Raw genomic sequence first — 21,868 nt, forward strand, 5'->3', positions numbered from 1 at the left:
CGGGTGTAAACAGCCGATACCAATATTTTCTAGCTAAAGCTCGAGAAGACGAGGAGCAATTAAGTGGGAGTGGATTTGGTCAAATTAATTTTACAGTCAATACTAAAATTTGGTTAGATTAATCTCATAATCATACATAGATTTGTTGATTAATGTCAGTAAAGAAGAGGATAACAAATTAAAACCAAAGTAATTAGCCTCCACCGTATATATTGTTGTGTGAGACTGAAAATATAACCATAAGCCCAGGAACATGAACATATAATGACTATGATGATTGAATGAAGTTAAGTGGGCAAGTCGGTGTGTGGCAGAGAACAATGGGGATTTGAGAAGCTCGAGCCTCGAGGGCAATAGACGGAGAAGGGGGGTGGGAGGGAAGGAAGGAAGAATATCATCTTCTTTATATCATCCGACGGTTCTAAATTGTTAATAATAACTCAATTATGAGAAGAAAAAGTAGGGTCGACTTAGCTCTAGTTGACGACAGCTAATTGACAGTCCCTCTGTATACGTAACGCCATCCGAGTCCGAGGTGGTGGTCGCCAGTAAGCACGCACGACTAAAGACTAGTATTTACCTTAATTAATACCTTCCCTATTCAAAAATTCGACGCGAACGGCGAACCGAGGCAACTGAGGCCCAACCCCTCATCGTCCTCCTGTCCTTCCGCGCCTGCGCCCCCGAACCCATCGTTCCCCTCCCTCCTCTACCTAACCCAGATCCAAACCCTAGATCCCCTTCGATTTCACTCTGGCTCTCGATAATGGCGGGGCCCTCCTCCAATGCCGGTGCGTTCTGATCGCGTGCTCGATCCTAGGGTTCGGGCTCCGATCTCGAGCCTCCCGAGATGTCGCGGCAGGCGACGACGTCGCATTTCCACAAGCAGAAGACGCTCGACAACAAATATGTGAGGGTTTTGATGGATTCTTGCTGTAGGTTTGATTCTTTTGAAGATTTTCCTGGGGATTGATGGGAAATTGGTTGGGTTCTAGATGCTCGGAGATGAGATCGGGAAGGGAGCGTATGGGCGCGTGTATAAAGGCCTCGACCTGGAGAACGGAGACTTTGTGGCGATTAAGCAGGTCTCCTTGGAGAATATCCCCCAGGAGGATCTCAACATTATAATGGTATGTGATCCTGTTGTCTTTGTGGTTTTTGAATCTTGGACTGTCCCCCCACACACACACACAAAAGCAAAATTTGATTGAATTGATGATTTTTCTGCTGGTGCCTTGTCAATTTCTTCGAATATGCTTTATCGATGATTGCTTGTTCGTACGATATCTTGTTTATTGTGAATCGCCATGAGAACTATATCTCAGAAATTTACCTGAGTGTTTTCAGATTGACCCAGAAGCATAAGTTTGCATTACTTTGCAGCGAGTTCTTTAATTTGAGTCATTTTAGGATCGCAGCAGTTGAAACACTGCAATTGGCATGTGGCAGCTCTTAACTGGGGCTTTTAGAGTATTGGCTGCTTTTGGTCTTATTTTCGCAGAAAATAGAGGCTTCTAGGCTTCAGCTCTTAAGAATGATAAGACATAAAAAGAATTTTAAAGAATAGAGAGAGAGAGTTCTATAGTCATTTTGCATGACTAAGTCTCTTTCTCGGGGCAAGGTAATCAAGGTTTCTAGTACCATCTGTTCTTGACGCTACATAGTTTACATCGCTACGTGCTTTTGAGGAGTTTGGGATCGTAGGGTGTACATTTGGAGGGTTTGTTGAAGTTCATTAATTTTCTTTTTTGTGTAGCTTGATGAGAATGTCCTGTTTTCATGCAAAGACATTTTTTAATGATCTAAATTATGGGTAGGGCATTCCTGACAAATGATCCTTAATTTTCACCACTTACACAAACACAAGCATGTATTAAGGACTTTGTAGCTTCTTTTCTTTGGTAATCTGAGTAACTTTAACTTATTAAAGTTATATGATCAGTGTTCTAACTCATAGATTTTAATTTGCTGTGTGAAATTATATTTAATTATTTACTTAGCAAACAGATTTTGAATGTGTATATGAACCTACATATAATTTAGTGCAGTTGTTAAGAGTTTGTGCATTTACGTCGGATATAAACTAAATAGGTTAAGATTGTCAATAAAACTCACTTTTCATTTTTAACTCAATTTTTTTCATGTAGTGCCAGCTAGATGAAGATTCTATGGATAGTCACTTGACTAGTACTAAAAGAGTGTAGCTTGATCTACCTAATTAATTATCATTAGAATTGAGATCTTACTATACAATTCTTTTCTAATAAAAGTGGAACTTGGTTTTGATTGTATTTAGAGCAACGATGGCCGTGCCGTAAGAAAAAGAGAGAAAAATGTACCACCTTGGCCGTCGCCGCTCCCGGTCGGCGACGGCGACAGCGAGCTTGATGACGAGGTCATGGCGAAGCTATTAGGAGGGGTGCCGTGCAGCACCCCTCGTGCCATGTGCCGGTACGCCGCCGGCACAGCAAGTGCCGACCGGCACGGCCATTCTTGATTTAGAGTATATCAACCCTTGGCTACAGTGGTATTTTCATGATTAAATTAAACTTGAAAATCAATCTTGTTGGCTGTATCATCTGTTTTAATACTTTCTATGCCAACATTGTCTATTTAAGGAAAGTGATAAACGGGGTGGAGGTTTGGCCTTATTGTAATTCTGACTTATGAGAAGTTTAGAAAGAAGAGGAGAAAAACTGAAAAGAGAAAGGGAGAAAATATGAGACCATAAGTTGAATGGGACTAGCACAGGCTAAAGAGGAACAAAGGAACATGATGTTTTGATCATTACCAAAGTACCTTCTTTTGGCTTGTTTCTTATTCAACAAGATAGCAATGTGGAGATACAATTTTGATTGTTAACCAAGGATCATCTTCTAGTTTATTTGTTCAATGAGATTTCATTTCTATGGACTAGGGGTGAGTGGTTGAGTTTCTAATTTAGGCATCCTTGTTTGATTTGAGAAACATATTTTGCAGTGGAAGGGAGGCATTGGAAAGGTCTTTAGTTTTTGTTGGATGAATCAGTTGATGGCCAATTTATAGTACTGCTGAAATTCATATTTGCTGGCAGTGCCAAAGTCCAGTGATATCTTCTTTTACTGTTTTCTATTCCTCTGCATTAAGCTCAAGATCCTGAAAGTACTCGAGGGGATAACAGTCTTTTTCTGATGGAAGGGAATAACATTGTCAATGATATTGTTTAGACCCTCTGGGTGTTGGTCACTTCCTTTTTTTAAACTATTTGTGCTTATAATTTCAGATGTATATAATGATGTGTATTTCCTAATTTTGTGTCTGTCAAATGATATCTTCTTTTATTGTCAATGCTGAAGTCCAATGATATCTTCTTTTTCTGGACCAAAGAATTTTGCATTTTTTTGTGAACTTAATTTTAGACACAGTGCTGATCACCTCCCGTTCTTTATGTGTTCTAATAATCTTGCATTTTCTTTTTTGCAATCTCCTTGGCTCTGGGCACATTTCGTAATACAGCAAGAAATCGATTTGCTTAAGGTAACTCTTGTTTATATCCTGATACTGTGCAAAGCTTCTCATTGTGATACTTGAAATAATCCAATATCTATATGCTCACCTTTTCTGCCTAGGGCAATTTAGTTACTTGCCACATTGAAGGATTTATGCAAAAGTTTAGTATCACAATTGTTAAGGTAGACTGTTGGTTCATGCCTAATGCGATTGCTAAACACTAGGAGACTATGATTTGTTATGATCAAATTTGGAACAATTCATTCGTAGAAAAATTCTAAAATTTTTATGGATGAAAGCCTCGTGAGTCACACATATCTAATAACTTTAAAATGAAGTGGTTCTGAGGTCGTGGTGAAAAGTTATGACTGAAACAGTAAAGGAAGGTTGAAACTGGACAAAACTCGAAAAACCGATATTGCGGCGGTCGTCGGAGGGTGGGGACCTCTTTGGGATGGTAGAGGTCGGCGGTAAGGGTAGGTGACTCATGGAGATAGATAGTAGCTAGGGTTTGGAGGAAATATTCGAGTTCTAGATTAGATCTACTCATAAAAAAATAAACGGCTATGATTAAAGGTAAAAGCAAAATCTGAGTTTGATCCTGGTTCAGAATATTTATTCCGTGATGATAAATAACCTATAACTACTCCTATTCATAGGAGTAATTCTAGCGGGTCGGATTCAAAATTCATCCTATTTGGTTTATATACGCTGATTATCTGCTTTAGTTTAAATTTAAAAGTAGTAAGCAAAATTAATTAATTCGACTCGACTCAACCCAACTGACTTGACTCTCATGGTCGGATTATGCCATGATTTTTTTTCTTCGGTTGCTTATTGCATAGTTATATAATTCCCTGATCTTGCCGGTAAATGATATGTAGTCATGCTAGATCAAAATAATACACTTTCTTGTTGAACTTCATCAGGTGTGATTATAGTGTTACAACTTGTCTTTTTCATATTCCCTGTAATTTTCATGACCTTTCACTGAATTTATTGTTATCGATTGCAGAATCTTAACCACAAGAACATCGTAAAATATCTTGGATCATTGAAGACAAGGACGCATTTGCACATCATTCTCGAGTAAATATCCCTAACTATAGCTTAACAAATTGTAGTAGCATAGGTTCATATTGAATGTTAAATTAATGAATCTTTTTTCAAGATGTTTGCTGTCATTTACTAGTGGAGCTATTTTAGGTATGTCGAGAACGGCTCACTTGCTAACATTATCAAGCCAAACAAATTTGGACCATTTCCTGAATCTCTGGTTGCTGTTTATATATCTCAGGTGTGTATTGTAGCCCTTTAACTTTCCTGCTAGTTATTTTGGCTGAATTTGTCATTCAATCATGAAAGGTGTTGGAAGGACTTGTCTATCTGCACGAACAAGGTGTAATTCACAGAGATATAAAGGGTGCAAATATATTGACTACTAAGGAGGTAAATCTCCATGTGATACAATTTCTTTTAGTTTTTTGCTTACTTCATCTGTCAATTCATGTATGCTATTATTTGTTTCACTTGGATGTGTGCAAATAGGTTAGTATACTACTTTTGTTTTCTTTAACACATTATTATATCTCATTTGTAGTATTTTCTAAAATTGTGATTTGTTAGTCCTTGTTGGATTTCTTTTTGTTCTGTATATCTATGATTGTTGGGTAAGTAAACATCAATGGATCTGTTCTGGATATAAAATATGATTCTGCAAAACATTTTCTTGGCAGTGGACTGCATGATTCAAATACTCATTTAATTCTGGTTAGTGGAATTAACAAGTTTTTCGGTACTTAAAAATTGTTTTGTCATATGTATGTCATACAAGGAGATGCCCATGTTATTACCAATGAACATTGGTGTCATTCCCAATTGGGGAACCATGTGATGGAATTCCAAAATTGATGACTGACGATTGTCAGTTCAATACTTCAAATGTACCTTCTTCATATAAACTGCATGCAAGACAAATTCGAAGTGTTCCCTTTGCACTCTTTTTTCAAGAACTGAAGTGATCCTAAACAAACTACTTCTGAATAGTAGGATAGGGATCATCTTGATTTATTGTTTAGACCTGTTTTAGTAACTCAGCTTTCTTATTAACATTTTGAATATTGTGGATATTGATTGCACACTGCAAACAACTACATTGCTCCTTGGGAACTGTAAAGCCATCTATTGATCACACACAAGTGGGGTTGATGGTGTAATATAGATGCAACAGACACAAGAAGAAGGTATGGTTGGACAGAGAGATGAGAAAAGCCTTATAGAATGGATAATAGCTTTCTTTGTAAGTGCAATACATTGGCAGAATTTAAATGATGATTGGGACTATTTTGATGCAGCAGTAGAATAAAGACTGCTCAAAAATGGTCTCGGGGACTTGGTTTGTGTCTGTTGAGAAGTCCAGAAGTTTGTTCAGTTCTACTTGAATATTGCGTGACAATATAAAACAGAAACAGAAAGTTTTAACTAAATCTTCTAAATACTTTAGTATGTAATAAGGCAAAAGCAGTTTTTTCAGATGAATGATGGCAGTATTCCAACAAAGCAATGTGACCACCAATAAGGTAATAAAATGTTAAAGAGAGCTTGGAAAAATGAATCAGAAGAATAGTTGAGTGAGAAGGAAAAACTTGTAGATATACTAAGAATTTTTCCCTTACCATGCTGATCAGTTGACTGAATGTGCCATGACTATTCTGTTTTGAGTACAACCACCCAACCAGAATATCTAACTTGGAGCTTCTAGCACTACATGGATTTATCTAAAAAATGATATGAGAGTATTAAAAAGGAGAAAACCAACTTTTTATTATTTTGGCATTTTCAATCTTATTTTGTGCCGGTCGATCATCTTTCAAACAGATCTAATGGTCTGAAGTGCATCATAGCTGGTACTTGTTTATTGCTTGATCATGCTTCTTTTGGCAAAAAATCACAAATATGCTCACTATTATATGTTAGGACCTACTGTAAGTACACGTGCATTAGAACCACATTTCAGGTGCATGTGCATCGGTTTGATATTTGTTGATAATGTTTTTGTATTTGAGATTTTCAATTTGTTAATCGTTTATTGCTGATTTGCTGTCAAGAGCCATAGATGAAGTAAATATTAGCTATTGGTTCTGAAGTTAGGAATATTTTTATCTAACATAGTGTATGTAAGATGACATTACATACAGTGGTGTTCATTATGCTTTCTGTTTATGTTATCTTGCACTCGCATTACTCTGATTTCATTTGGATTGATGTTCTAGGGTCTTGTTAAACTTGCTGACTTTGGCGTTGCCACTAAATTAACAGAAGCTGATATTAACACACATTCAGTAGTTGGAACACCATATTGGATGGCCCCTGAGGTAACCCGTTAAATAAATAGTTAGTATTAGTTGTATTTTGGTTGTTTAACTTTAGAGTTTTTCTCTTCCAATGGATTTATGGCAGTGTGCTTCTTCTTATAATAGAATTGGCAGTACATTAGTAGTTTATAGTCATACAAAATATCAAGTCTTCAGTGACAGTGGAAATGCAAATCATTTTCGCTGCAAATTTCTGTTTACTTATTCGGCTACTATACAAATTTTTTTGATCTTCTGCAACAATCATAGTGTTACGTACCAAAGTTTGAGCATCTTGTATTTTTCTTCTATGCTGACAAAGTCAGACCTAAAAATGGTGCCCGTTATATGCTTTATTAGTCAGATCTAAAATTTGATTTGTCACAACAATCAGAGTGTTACGTACCAAAGATTGAACATCGTTATTTTTCTTCTATGCTGAAAAGTCAGACCCAAATTGGTTTCCATTTTAAGCTTGGGTTCAGTCTCGTGTTTTGCTGTGATCCCAGTTGTAGCAGAAATTTTGAGTAAAGCTTGTCCTCAATCTTGTGGCCCCATGACCTAAAACCCACCCTTCTGAAAAGAAGGGAAGAACTTGGTATCAGATCATTAAATGTTCCATAAACTTCACTTGATCATGCTTGATATTTGGGGATCCCCTATAGGAAAGGACAATACTCGTTCTTATTATAGCAAACTCTGTTAAACATATATGAAAGAGACTCTTGTGATGATGTTGAAGGTAGCAATGGTTGTTGAGTAATTGAACCATCACCATGATGATCACGTTGCCCGTACTAGTAGGAAATGGCTATTTTTGGCATGGTCCTGTGACAAGAATTTGAGGAGAGAAGAGCCATCTCATCTCATTATGGTAGATAGACCTTTTAAAGTAGTAGTGTTACATGCAAACCTACGCAGAGAACTATCATATACAATCAAAACCTTATACATTTGCAACTATCTCATCCATGTCATGGGAGGATGGATACCTTTACCAGTAAGTTTTCTGGACTCTCAAGTCTCAACTAATTTTAGAATTTGGGAGAACAAGTTGCCATGCCAGTGGCATGTGGAGTGCCAATTAACCTCTGGCATGATACATGCTGACCGACATTGTTGGCCGGATTGGCACACTGTTTGCCAAATAGTGTGTCAGTCACCACATGGTCAGTATGGCTGGATAGTTGCATGGGAGCATTATCGAAATACAACTTGTAATGGTGCTGGTATTTTCTTCGTTTGGCACATATGGACACATGACAGTTGGCATGCCGGACTTGATCATCCATGCTTGGGATTTTCTTTCCAATTATGCCATCAATGAGCGAAGTTCAAGCTAGTGCACGGTCATGTCGTTAGAGTTGAATCTCCCTAGGGTTAAAACAATCGAACATGATGACCATGTAAGTGCCTTTTGCTGGTGTACAACTAGATCTTATGGATGAAAGCCCCATAGTTTTTCTGGTTGGGAAAGAATTGTTAAAATCAAATGCTATTATTTGCTCCATTACACAAAAATGCTATCACTTTGAAAGTGAAGAAAGGAAACCCTTAAGGAAGGAACAGAAATTGCTTTGTCTTATTATATTTTGCCTGCTTGTTCTGCAAAAATATAATTATTTTTTCCTTATATATATCTCTTTTCACTCTGATAATGATTTGCTTACATGAAGTTAATTTGTGCATATTTTACATATATCTTGTTTGTAAAAGAAGCAGTGACATCTGATTGTGTATTTGATTATTTGTAGTTTTGTACAAATCTTAGGAGTTGATCTCAGTAATTACTGTCTAATTGGTTGCTAAATGCAACAACTTTGTCTTATTCTATGCTGCTAGCATATTCATAACCTAGAATGAGAGTATGGCTTCTGATCGCAGGTTATCGAGATGGCTGGTGTATGCGCTGCATCAGACATCTGGAGTGTTGGTTGCACTGTCATTGAGCTGCTCACCTGTGTTCCACCATATTATGATCTCCAACCTATGCCTGCACTTTTCCGAATTGTTCAGGTTTTTGCTGTTATTCTTTTTCCCTTTTCTGGGTAATTTTGTATGTTGATCATTTGATGTTCTCTTCTTGTGCATCTGATTTTTATTATGATATGTTATAACCATTTCCATACCATTCTAGATCATGGAATAGAATTTTAATAAGTTAGGGATGTTAGTTTGCTTTCTCTGTTAAGTTGTGAAGTTTGACTTACAGGCTTGTGAGTTTTGTAGTACATTAGATGTCATTAAGTACCATTGTGTATTGGTGTATTAGTAGGAGTCTAGGAGATCAATATATAGATGACTTCTTCGTTGTTGAAGTTTGTTGTGTAAGGTGTTTTCTTTTTGTACAGGTCTCTGTTTTTCTAGCTGTGACAGGATGACCTAGTTTTCTGTAAGAGGTTTTGCTGATTATCAGAATTATACCACTAACTACTTTTTATCTTCTACGAGAACAAGTGGGAACCAACACTGCAAGGTGGATGAAAGGCCTTTTCACTTCATACATGCTAACATGTTATTTTGATAAGCTGGTTTGAAATATGTGGACCTTATGGAAACTTGAAAAATCCTTATGATTTTGAATGCCTTTTTGCTTGTCCTTTTGTATTGCACCTTCATTTTTGTTTTTTGTTTTCTTTTATTTTTGCATTGCATCTTAAACATAACTCTTTCACTCTTTTTCCCCTTTTTGAATAATTAATTTTTCCTTGTTGAATGTACACAACTGACATAAAAATATTCCTTTCCATATCCTTGGATACAACCCACAAAGGGTTGCCCTGCTTGTGCCAATCATTAGCCGTCCTGGCCTTCATCGGTTCATCTTTTTGGAATACGCTTACAGATCAAAGAAAAGGATAGGAAATTGTCTTATGCATATGAACAAAAATGCAGCGGAGGAATGGAGACAATTTTTGTTGCCTCCAGTGCCAGAACCATCCCCTTAGATTTCTAGTGGAAATACTATCAGATTACAAAATACAGCAATCAAATGCAGTATATAAGCTGTTTTCAGTAAAGGTTACAAGTAAAAGCTTAATCTGAAGAAGTAGGGGCTGTGATAACTGAACAAGTAATACTTTGATTAATTTTTTAGTAGGTCTTGCTCCCCGATGAAGAGATCGCAGTTCAGTGTAATTTTTGGTACAATCAAATAGAGTGCTTTATGGTTTGTTTAGATGTGCTGTTTTTGAGTCAAACTGTACCAGAGTACCGGAATAGTCGTAAGGTCATTTAATGTAAAAGTATGCCTTCTAGTTCTAAACTTTGTTTCCCAGTCCCTTTGACAACCTTTAAGCAGGGAGCTTCACAAAATGATCTCTTGTCCAATTTCTCTTGTTCTTTGGGAAATTCATGCCACCCTTGAATTTATTTCTCTAAAAAGTCAACTTCCAAATTTTGTTTTGAATGACTTTTAAGTTTTAACTGGTATTTATGTGTTTACTGGATCTGTAAAATTCCTCAACCTTTTCAGGATGTGCGTCCTCCCATACCTGAAGGACTATCACCTGAGATTACTGATTTTCTCCGACAATGTTTTAAGAAGGTGAAATATTGTTGGCATTCTATGATCTTCAGCAGTTCGATTATGCACTTGTTGTTATCATCCATTCAGTTGCTCTTTTGACTTCCAGAAGCATTTGTAGGATGCAATGCAAAGACCTGATGCTAAGACATTATTAATGCACCCATGGATCCAAAACTCAAGGCGTGCTTTGCCTTCTCTTCGGCAAACTGGCGCTTCAATAAGGTGACTTGTAATTTCTTCAAGTTTCTTTTTTTCTTTTGCATTTAAAAGTAAGTGAAAGCTGCTATTTACTTTAACCAACATCACACATTTCTTAGTTTGTTGATGTAATTTTTTTTCCTGTCACTACTGGTACTTGAACATTTCTTGAGGAAGATCTGATTTGGCCTATATGATGTATGAGTGGCTTGTCCCAAACCCTATTTCATTTCCTTAGTTGTACATCATTGTTAAATGTCTTTCCTTTTCCGAACTTTGATTATACACAAAACTTATGTCGGGATGGGTTGGGGATAAGAGTGCGACAGTGTAGCCTTGTTCATCATGACTGTAATCTGGTTAATATTGATAAATGGTAGTGTACTAAAACTGTGATGGAAGATATGCATAAAGAATTGTATCATATATTGTCTAGGATGGGGCATGTTAGTTCTGCTTCTTCCTCTCGAGTGTTGCAATGACGAAAATAGTAAACTGCACTGTGATCTTTTTTGTTAATATCAATTTGAGGGTTGAACATTGGTATAACTTATATCCTGACATTCTTTTAGTATATCCATACTTGCTGAAATATCTGTTGCTTCAAGATTACATAACTGTGTTCTTTAGTGAAACATATTAAAAATTTATGACCTCCTGATGATGGTAAAGCTACTTTCCATGCTGCTCATACACTTTTCTGATTCTCAGGAACATTGACGTAGATGATGATGACTCAAGTGGAGTCAATAATACTGGTTCTGATAGCTCACACGGAGCGAAAAGAAAGAACGGTGCTTCTGACCTTGAACTAGTATGCATTTCTGTGTTCAATATTTTTCTCTTTTTAGTGTTAATCTTTCTTCTTATGGCAATATCACTCCATTTTTTTGGACTTCAGAGTAAAGGGTAAATTCCTTTCAGTTAGGACTTAGGACTTAGGAGCATTAACGATGAAGTTTACATAAACTTTATTTTTCAGATTTACAAGTTTGCTTAACTAATTATGATTGGTATTTGTTCAGGAAGACTCTAGGAATGAGCTCTTGGCTGTTGATTCTGTTGAAAGAAATTCTGATGAGCATCAGGAGATGAAATCTAAGCATGTTGAGAGTACTCTTTCAAATGGTGTAGAATATATAAATGATGATGTGCTTCCTGTTATAGATCCTACCTTAGTTTTTCTTGAAAACCCATCACTAAGATCTGCTACTGGAGAATCAGTCTTTAATAATCAAGTAGTGCAACAGGATCTGTCACATGATCAGGTGTTAACTAAGGTGGTGCAGAGCTCTCAAGAATCAGGAAAGGAAAATGGTAAAGGTGAACGACAATCAGGTCTCGAGGACAGGAATTTATTTTCATTTGCAGGAGGACAGAACATTGGTTTTCAGAAGGTTTAATTTTTGTCTCACATGAAACATTTATTTTTGCATGTAACCTTTTCACAGCATTGCGTTCATATAGTAAGGACATACTATATGCTTGAAGCTCTTCCTGTCTTCCCTTTCATTGAATGGAATTATTAACTTATTATCAGTAGCATGTTCATCTGGTATCTAGTATGGGGTTTTTGCAAATCATGCCTGCATCAATCTGTGGCCAGCATAATGCTTTAATGTACAGTTCAGGTTGGGCACATTTAAACTAGTGATAGTCGTATAATATTTCTGATATATACCTTCTCTGATTTTGTTCCAACAACTGAGAGAGCTGCCCTAGATGAATTAGTTGCGGCAAGAGCGGCTAGCTAACTAGCTGATAGAGAAATACAGACCATTTTTAATTGTTTATACTGCTACATGGACTATGGCATCTTCATGAACATTAAATACCAGCTATTTATGATCAGCTGGGTCCAACTCCCTGCCATTGGCGCTACCTTGGGCCTTCTTCCCTAGTAAATCTCTGGATAATCATTTCTTCTCACTGCTTCTACTTAAGTGGCTAGTTTTTGTTGTCATAGCTGCCTCTGGTAGAAATAATGCTGATGCAAAAGTCTCTTGCATCAGCTTCTTCTTTAGACTGCTCTAGGGATAACATAAAATTAAATTAAGCATACAATGTCTTGCATGATGTTTGCTGATGCGTGATACTTTGGTTCTCTACACATGCCAACAAGCAGCAACTTGGGCCAGCAAAAATGATATCGTGCTAGACACCATTGATCTGTGCTAAACTATTTTCCTCAAGGATACATATGAAAATGTTGTTACAGCTTGCACTTATTCTCCATTCCTCTTTAGTTCTGTTAATAACATTTCCAATTTGTGGTTTATTTAGTAATCTCACCTCAAATTTTGTAATCTTATGTTGGCATTATGCATTTTAAGATGCCTTTCATTTCATTATGAGTTTCTAGTAGCTAAATCTAAGCCTTCTGTTCCATGTCATATTTGAAGGTTATCAAGCCTTCAATTGTACGAGGAACTATTGAGCTGAGCAGGTTCAGCGACACGCCAGGAGATGCCTCCTTGGATGATTTATTTCGACAGCTAGATAAGCGAGGAGATCAAGATGCTGAAGCTTCAACTTCTGCTACGGGCCAAGAAAATGTGCTCGATGGTCGACAAAACAACTTTGCAAAGGAGCTTAAAGCTAGTCTGGCTCAGAAGCAGAAAGAAAATCATATAGGGCAGAGAAATGGTGGGAAGCTTTTAGAATTTGTGATGGATATTGATATTGATGGATCGGTATGTCATATGTTATAGGGATCTTTTCTTCATTTTGCTGTAGACACATAGAAGCTTTCTACATTTTCCAAGAAATACATAAATGTTGTTAGATAACCAATTGACCAAAATGATAAGTTATTAACATATTAATAGGCAACACGTGAATAGATGAAAAATAATCCGGTCTATAAACCTTTACGAACCTCTAGCCTGTACAAGAATAAATAATAGAATATAGGGATTAACTGGGTAGTTGAGGTTTAAACCCTAGATTTATAAAAAACCTGACTTTGATACTATGTTAGATGACTAGTTAACCCAAAGGTTTAAGCTCTTAGATACTTACCAACAATGTATATTGTACTTTTAAGAATTATTCTGATAGTCATTAATATCTAGCCTATTGTGTGTTTGCATGATATACTTTACATTTTGCAGGTCTTTGATGAAAACATGCCGGGAGACAATCTTTTCCCTTTACAGGTATGCGTTGTTCTTTTAACTTTGATCCCTAATAGGTAACTAACTCAATTTTTGAGCACTTATGAATTTTTCGCCAATATGTGGAGAGAAATTTATGATGTCCACTTGTAATATTATGTCCATGGTGCACAATGGATATTAGTCCCTAATGCAACCCTTAGATGTTGCTTTAAGTTAAACAGATTGAGTTTTTATGTTCACTTATAGTATGGCCATGACGAACAATGAAAATTAATCCCTATTGCAACATTTAGATGATGATTAAGTCAAGAAGTCACCTTTTATGGTCCCTAGCTTTAGATTTAATAACAAGGTACAGGTGCACAGTGACAGGCGAAGCTTTAATACTTTGTTTAGTCCATTAAATGGTTCTGAGAAAGAACTTTAATGAAACAAAGATGGAAATACTAAAGGGCTTTGATGAATCAAGGCAAGGACTGTTCTGCCGGTCAATACTTACCATGCTGACGTAGTGTCGAATGTGGCATGGGGTGTGTCGACGACATTCCTAAAGGGCTAATAAAACTTCTTATGAGTGAGAAATGCTTCGTAGAATCTTTCTGCGGTCCCATAGAGGAGCCGGAGGAGTCCATCACTGCGTGGAGATGAAATAAAGCTCTTAGCCATGGCAGCTAGGGTTTTTTCTTCAAGGTCATGAGGAGAAGAAGATGGGGGAGTGTAAAGGATAGTGGATGTAATCCATTATTACAAGTTACTATCTGTATCACTTTCGGATCCGTTAATATAAGTCAAATCCATTATAACTTAAGTTAGGATCCATTAATGCATTAACTCAGATCTTTTAACTTTAAGTGTTAAACTGATAGCAGCTATGAAACCCTAGCGGTGATGGTGGCGACTAAGATGGAGAATCGATGTTGAGGGATTCCAACATGTTTCTTCTCCTCTCTCTCTTCTCATTTCTTCTCCTCTCTCTTTTCCTTTTTTCTCTTTCTTCTTAGCTGTGCCGGTCGTGCTATGTGTAGGCATGGGCCGTGACCATGGCACGGCAATCCTTAAATCAAGGTGTTCGAATTAAGGTTGATTCATGGAGTTGTAAGGAACAGCTTGGAAGCTTAAAATAACATACATTGTGGGGCTGCAAACAAGTTGTTGGAAAATGTTTAAAGGGTTTGAGTACTATTATGTTTCAGATAGATGGATGATTCAAACTAAAAACTATCCTATAACTATTGAAATTATTCCCAGAAATAGTATATATTTTAACAAATGAATATTGAATATCATCAGTCCCACGTCTTTTTACTTGTACTATCAATTGTATCTCCTTATCCTTTTATTCCATAACACTTGTTGTAAAAGATTTTTGTTTTGCGACAGCTTTGATTTGATCTTTTTCCCTCATTTTCTCATTGTCTTCTTTTTTTTTTCTCCTTAATCATTTTTAAGCTACAAAAGGAATATACAAAAGCCAAGCTTGAGAAAAGTACACTTAGTTGGGTTAGTATTGTTTTTCACAGACTAAAGCATGAACTAGGATGGTGTTCTGAAAAAAAAAAAGGTCGTGGCGACCACCTTGATAGATTCGCCCTCTGAGTGCTATGCTACAACAACAAAAGGGATGGAAAGGCATTTTGGAATTGTGATGACTACCTTAACGGGTAGTGGTCTGCCATTGCGGACTAAATGTCGGCTCATTTTATTGCTTTAAGCATAACCAAGAATAGCCAAATTATTTAACCACCTTTTATCAATTTGTACTCTTTTGAATCTTAATAAAAGAAATTCAAGTGTCTGCTTACTAAAATTCAATGCGTACTTCAAAGATTTTTATCTGAATTTCTTATCCTGTGATAATAAAATTCTTTAAAATTTGTAATTGTGATATAATATTATCTCAATAGTGTTAACTAGTTGGAAATTTGTGCACTCAGGGTTGTAGATGACTGCAAAACTTTCCTACAATCAACATTTTTTTTTGTCTTTTTCCTTTTTCTTTTGACTATGACACAGAAGATGAAAACTAGTACATGCACAATTTCTTTTTCAAGATTGTAGAAACATGATCCAAATGCTATTTGCAAATGTTACCAAATTGTACGCAATATGTTGATTTAATCTATTGCGTGTTATGTGTTACATGTTGATAATTTGTGAAATGTTAAATTGTTGATTATATCTATCATGTGTTAAATGTTGGTACTCTTTTATTCTTTTTTCCTTTTTCTTTTGATTGAGATACAGAAGTTGAAAACTAGTACATTCACAATTTTATTTTCAAAATTGTAGAAACATGATCCAAATGCTATGTGCAAATGTTTCCAAATTGTACACAATATGTTGATTATCTCTATTCTGTGTTAAACTATGATAATTTGTCAAATTCTCCCTTTTACTTGATTATATTGGCTATATAGCTTAGGAAATATATTTATAACATTTTTATTTGAGACCTGCCTTGGGCTCTTGTCACCTGCCATGAAATCCCTTGGCCACTACATACGTGCCACACATTTTTTAGAACATTGCCTAGGACTAAAAAGGAATACAAGATAGCATATGTGTATAAGGGCTACTACTTTTGGCATTCTAATCGGAGACTAGTTCTCATGCCAACATTGTCAGAATTGGATGGAACTTTGTAGGCTGAGGGAAAATATGACAAGGAACAAAAGTTTAGTGTAACTCTTTTGCTTTGTTAACTAGATATCTTTCTTTCTTTAGGTTTCAAAAGATAAACTTATTTGTTTTTCACTTCCAGTCTGTTGAGTTCAGCAAAATGGTTGGTCAGTTGAAGCCAGAGGAACCTGAAGATGTAATTTTGTCAGCTAGTCAGAAGCTTATGGTGCTCTTCAATCAGCGTCCTGAGCAAAAACAAACTTATATGTCACAGCATGGTTTCCTCCCACTGTTGGAACTTCTTGAAGTTCCAAAAAACCGTGTATGTAATTTAATCATTCTTTATATTTTCCCAGGTTTTCAAATATCTCCCTCTGCAACTCACATTTTTTTGGAAAGAAATGATAGGCATATTTGCTTAATTTGTTTTACAGGTTATATGTTCTGTGCTCCAAATTATCAATCATATAATTAAGGACAACCTGAGTTTCCAAGAACATGCTTGCCTTGTTGGCCTTGTGAGATAATTATTTTAAAGCTGTTTATATTTGAAACTGATTTCAGCATCTACTTAGATGAAGATCACCATATTGATGTAGTAATTAACTGCAGATTCCTGTTGTAATGAATTTTGCGGTTCCAGATCGCCCTCGAGAAATTCGCCTGCAAGCAGCTTTTTTTCTTCAACAGCTTTGTCAGTCCAGGTTTAGATTCTCAAATGCATGTTAATGAATGTCACAATGCCTATCCATTTAATATGAGAAGAAAATTTCCACTGACTCATCATTATTTGTTTATTCTCCAGCACATTGACATTGCAAATGTTCATTGCATGCCGAGGGATCCCTGTTTTGGTTGGCTTTCTTGAACCCGACTATGCAAAGTACAGGTTGTAGAATGCTTAAGCTATTAGTATCAACGTTGGTTTCTGTTTTATTTCGTCTTTCTTGTAATTTTTATCAGATGTAATTGCTTGTACTTATTGTGCTCAATATTCTGATAATCTGTATATCACCAGGGAAATGGTCCATCTTGCAATTGATGGCATGTGGCAAGTCTTTAAACTCCAGCACTCAACTCCACGGAATGACTTTTGCCGCATAGCTGCGAAAAATGGAATACTTTTTAGGCTTGTAAATACGCTTCATAGCTTGAATGAGGCGACTCGACTGGCCCCCAGTTCAGGTGGATCTCTTCCACAGAACGGTGCTGCACCAAGGCCAAGATCTGGTCAACAAGATCCCCCTAACCGACCTGCTACTATGCATACTGAAAATCATGTTTCCCACTCAGGTCAATTAGATTTTCCCAAAACAAGGATCGATCATCACCTTTCTGCTGGTTCACTAGAATCATTTCATACTCCAGCTTCCCATACAAGGTCAGATACCACTGATATAGACTCCAAACAATTTGCTGCTGATGCAGATAAGCCCCGTCCTTCACTGGAAGCTTCAGAATTTTCTAAGCTTGCAGTTACAACAGAAAATATTGGGAATTTGATGAATAGGGGTTATGCAGCTGCAAACTTGAAGGACCATGAACAATTGGGCTTTTGGAAGCATGAATCCTCTCGTGCAGATGGCGACTTGGTTAGGCAGCAAAGATTAACTAATTCTGCTGGTAGAAGTTCCACTGACAGATCCCCGAAACATATAGAACTCTCATCAAATGGGCACGCTGGTGGTCCCAATCAATTAGTATCCCAACATGAGCAGATTCGTCCTCTCCTAAGCTTGTTGGAGAAAGAACCACCCTCTCGAAATGTATCTGGACAACTTGATTATGCTCATCGCCTCTCTGGATTGCAAAGGCATGAAAGTATTTTGCCATTATTACATGCTTCAACGGACAGGAGAGCAAACGGCGAACTTGATTTACTAATGGCAGAATTTGCAGGTGTGTTTCAAGTTCTGATGCTGATAACTATTACCTATAAGATATCATGATAAAATGCTCTTTGTTTCATCTAGTTGCTGCTTGCATTCATTTTGTTCTGGTCGCTGGTAGCCTTTTCAGTTCTTAATATTAGCTAGCTTTAGTGATTACTGGTTAGGCATATGGGAGAGTAAGTTGTGAAATAGAATGCAGACACACCTTTTGTTCCTTTGCGGATTCTTTTGATAATTTTTATAGCATTTGCTCAGTCACACCTTTTGCACATAATAATTTATGAATTGTAGCACTTTGAAAAGTATGTACGAAAACTAACAAGATCTATTCTATTATACAAATCCATCGGGGCATGTATTCTTTCTGATATATAGAAATATTTCTACTTGTATCCCCTAAATTATGTTTTTGTATCTGCTCAAACTTGTTTTTAAGTTCATGTGTGCAAAACTGCAACCCAAGGTTTGTCTCCTGTCATTTATTACTTGGTCAATAATTGTGTATTTCTGCTTAGACGAAGCTTCCTAGAACTGCCAATGTTCTGTTTATTTCTGATGTTTTTATCAACATTGATTTTTTTTTTTTTTGGTCTGGACTTTACTTCATAGTCTGTTCACTTTGTTAAATTACTTCAGTGAAATAATTATAGGAGTCAAAACTTGAACAGGTGTCTTTTGATGTTGATATTTCTATTATTTGTTTATCTTATTGGCTGCTTAGTAGCTATGCATGTAATAAAATCCCACAGTAAGTAAAATATTGCATCAGAACTATTGCCTTTACTTTTACGAAGAATTCAGACCTTAGGAAACTTGCTCTCTTGTTCTTGAAGCTGAAAATTTTCTTATATTTTGCTGTTACTGTATCATGATTTCTTTCTTTTGATGTATATGTGAGCTGTAGTATATATATATATATATATGTTGGTTAGCTGAACCTTTTTACACATACTTGCAGAGGTCTCTAGACATGGACGAGAAAATGGAAGTCTAGATTCCAATGCGAAACTTCTGCATAAATCCACTAGTAAGAATAGTATTCCACCATTGTTGGGATCAATAACCTTGAATGAAGGAGTTTCCGCTTCCGGAGTTGCATCTCAGACAGCATCAGGTGTGTTATCTGGATCTGGGGTATTGAATGCAAGACCAGGAAGTACAACATCCTCTGGATTATTATCTCAAATGGTGTCATCGATTAGTGCTGACGTGGCAAGGGAATATCTTGAAAAAGTGGCAGATCTTTTATTAGAGTTTGCGCAGGCTGATAGTATAGTAAAATCATACATGTGTAGCCAGAGCTTGCTTGGTCGACTTTTCCAGATGTTCAATAAGATAGAGCCTCCTATACTTCTGAAGGTCAGATTGAAATATCCTATGATAGCATTTGGAATCGCAATCCCTTATTTTTGACATCTCACTTTTTCTCTTTTTGCACAAATTGTCTCTTTATGCAGATCCTTAAGTGTATCAATCATTTGTCAACCGACCCAAATTGTTTAGAAATTCTTCAGCGTGCAGATGCAATCAAGCATCTAATTCCCAATCTTGAACTCCGTGAAGGACCACTCACTTCTCAAATACATAATGAGGTGATCTTCTTGCATTTGCAAGCGCTTTTTGCTTGTAACTTCATCTTTCATTTTTTTTAGAACTTCTTTAAAGATAGCTACTATAGCTTGTTCATCTTCATTTGGCATGAATGGCCTACAGATGTACCAAAATTTTGCTTTGGTGAAATGTCAAATTAGAATATTTGAGTTACTGTCACTTATTACTATGCTGCCCCAACCAACTAGTTTTCTACTGAAATTGTTCCTTTGTCTTCCTTCCGGGAACTGCAAGCCTCTTAACCTTGTAGCTAGATTACCACACAGTCGACAAGCTTACTTAGTGTCCGAATGAAAAAGTTCATAAAACTCTTTAAGGTTTTCAATAGGTCTTGGTGACGAGCTTACTTATGATTGTGTGATTATATGAACTTTGTCTCTTTCTTTCTTTTGCTTCTTTTTTTTTTCTCCTTTTGAGCGAAGAATTATTTGCTCTACTAGAGAATTTGGCCAAAATTCCATTACTAATTTTTTTTGTTCTAATCATTTGAAGGTCCTCAATGCATTGTTCAATCTTTGCAAGATAAATAAGAGGAGACAGGAACAAGCAGCTGAAAATGGAATCATTCCACACTTGATGAACTTTATTATGTCTGATTCACCACTAAAGCAATATGCATTGCCTCTATTGTGTGATATGGCACATGCATCTCGAAATTCAAGGGAACAGCTGAGGGCTCATGGAGGCTTGGATGTATACTTAAACCTACTAGAAGATGAAGCATGGGCAGGGACAGCACTAGATTCCATTGCAGTCTGCCTGGCACATGATAATGACCACAGAAAAGTAGAACAAGAATTGCTGAAGAAAGAAGCAATTCAGAAATTAGTGAAATTCTTCCAGAACTGCCCAGAACAATACTTTGTGCACATATTGGAGCCTTTCTTGAAAATAATTACGTGAGAATTCAGAATCTCCATTCTTGATTATACTTTTTCTGAATGTTCATACTTGGCATTATTAATCCTAATTATTGGATGCCTAATTGAATTGCAGCAAATCCTCTCGGATAAACACAGCCATGGCCATCAATGGCCTGACAACATTGCTCATCGCAAGACTTGACCATCAAGATGCTATTGCTCGTTTGAATCTGCTAAAACTAATAAAGGTTTGTTACTAACTCTTCTTATATTTCAATACACTGACGATGCATATGCTGTCATTATGGTTCAAAAGAACTGGAGCCAGAGTGAAGGTATGAGTTATGACGTGGCCTTCAGATCTGTACAACCAAATGGAAGGCTTTTGCAGAGATAGTCTTTTAAGAACAATAACCTGAAACAAGTATATGATCTCATTTACACCTGCTTTCTTGCAGGCGGTTTATGAGCACCACCCTCGACCAAAGCAACTTATAGTGGAGAATGACCTTCCCCAGAAGCTCCAAAACCTCATCGAAGAGCGTCGGGATGGGCAACGCTCTGGTGGTCAAGTCTTAGTGAAGCAAATGGCGACTGCTTTATTGAAAGCTCTCCATATCAACACAGTTTTGTGAATATAAGGTCCATGTATCTCCTTCTCAAGTTGTATATTTAACTCCAAAAGGAAATATAAAACTGTTTTGTTGTATTCTTTTTTTTCCCCCCCTCTTTTGTGTGTTTTCCTTGTCATGGAGCATATAACAATCGTTTGTAGGTTCTCCCGCAATTGATGGGAGAATGTTACTTACACCTGCTGTAATTACTTGTATATGAGGGGAAAGGTTTATGATTATTCAATTACACTTCCTAAAAGTTTTATGTAATCAATATGTATATGCAAAAATTAGATTAGAGATCCATGTAAAGTTATAAATTATTTTATCACTAATTTCTATAATAATTTAAACTAAATGATATGTGAATATTGATATTTGGATATTATCCAATATCTGTATCTATATAAAATATTTGGACACAAATTCGGATATGAAGATAGATAGAAAAATCTCAACTCAATAACACTTGGATAAATCTGACTATTTCACTCTCTAACCTTGGAACGACTATTTTCACTCTTCACCCTTGCAATGTCGTTAAATCTCTGACCAATTCACAACTTTCATGAATATTGAAA

The 21,868-nt window shown here is 36.5% G+C and overlaps 1 protein-coding gene across 2 annotated transcripts; it reads left to right on the plus strand.

Moving 5' to 3' along the window:
• The first annotated feature begins 536 nt into the window (after positions 1-536).
• On the plus strand, positions 537-21,546 carry LOC140786409 (MAP3K epsilon protein kinase 1-like). 2 transcript variants are annotated; one of them, XM_073134817.1, is made up of 24 exons: positions 537-910; positions 996-1,130; positions 3,496-3,516; positions 4,505-4,578; positions 4,696-4,786; positions 4,855-4,938; positions 6,762-6,863; positions 8,727-8,858; positions 10,318-10,389; positions 10,490-10,593; positions 11,281-11,383; positions 11,595-11,966; positions 12,972-13,262; positions 13,683-13,727; positions 16,450-16,629; positions 16,742-16,825; positions 16,920-17,011; positions 17,113-17,196; positions 17,326-18,206; positions 19,158-19,558; positions 19,657-19,791; positions 20,303-20,709; positions 20,807-20,921; positions 21,132-21,546. In XM_073134817.1, exons 1-24 carry the CDS (start codon positions 851-853, stop codon positions 21,306-21,308), a joined length of 4,242 nt encoding a protein of 1,413 aa, XP_072990918.1. In that variant the 5' UTR covers positions 537-850; the 3' UTR covers positions 21,309-21,546. The 2 variants fall into 2 exon arrangements, with proteins under 2 accessions (XP_072990918.1, XP_072990919.1); XM_073134818.1 differs by lacking the exons at positions 537-910; positions 996-1,130; positions 3,496-3,516; ... (2 more) ...; positions 4,855-4,938; positions 6,762-6,863 and having other exon boundaries at positions 8,819-8,858; positions 10,478-10,593.
• The last annotated feature ends 322 nt before the right edge of the window (positions 21,547-21,868 follow it).

The sequence above is a fragment of the Typha latifolia genome, chromosome 4, assembly GCF_019914945.1.
Source record: "Typha latifolia isolate L0001 chromosome 4, TyphaL0001v2, whole genome shotgun sequence".
Taxonomy (NCBI): domain Eukaryota; kingdom Viridiplantae; phylum Streptophyta; class Magnoliopsida; order Poales; family Typhaceae; genus Typha; species Typha latifolia.

Bases quoted from the DNA above. Each gene is read 5' to 3' on its own strand.
- LOC140786409 (XM_073134817.1), top strand. From the start codon at position 851: ATGTCGCGGCAGGCGACGACGTCGCATTTCCACAAGCAGAAGACGCTC. The intron at 11,384-11,594 runs GTATGCATTTCT...GTATTTGTTCAG, and splicing joins GTGCTTCTGACCTTGAACTA to GAAGACTCTAGGAATGAGCT. The intron at 19,559-19,656 runs GTCAGATTGAAA...CTCTTTATGCAG, and splicing joins AGCCTCCTATACTTCTGAAG to ATCCTTAAGTGTATCAATCA.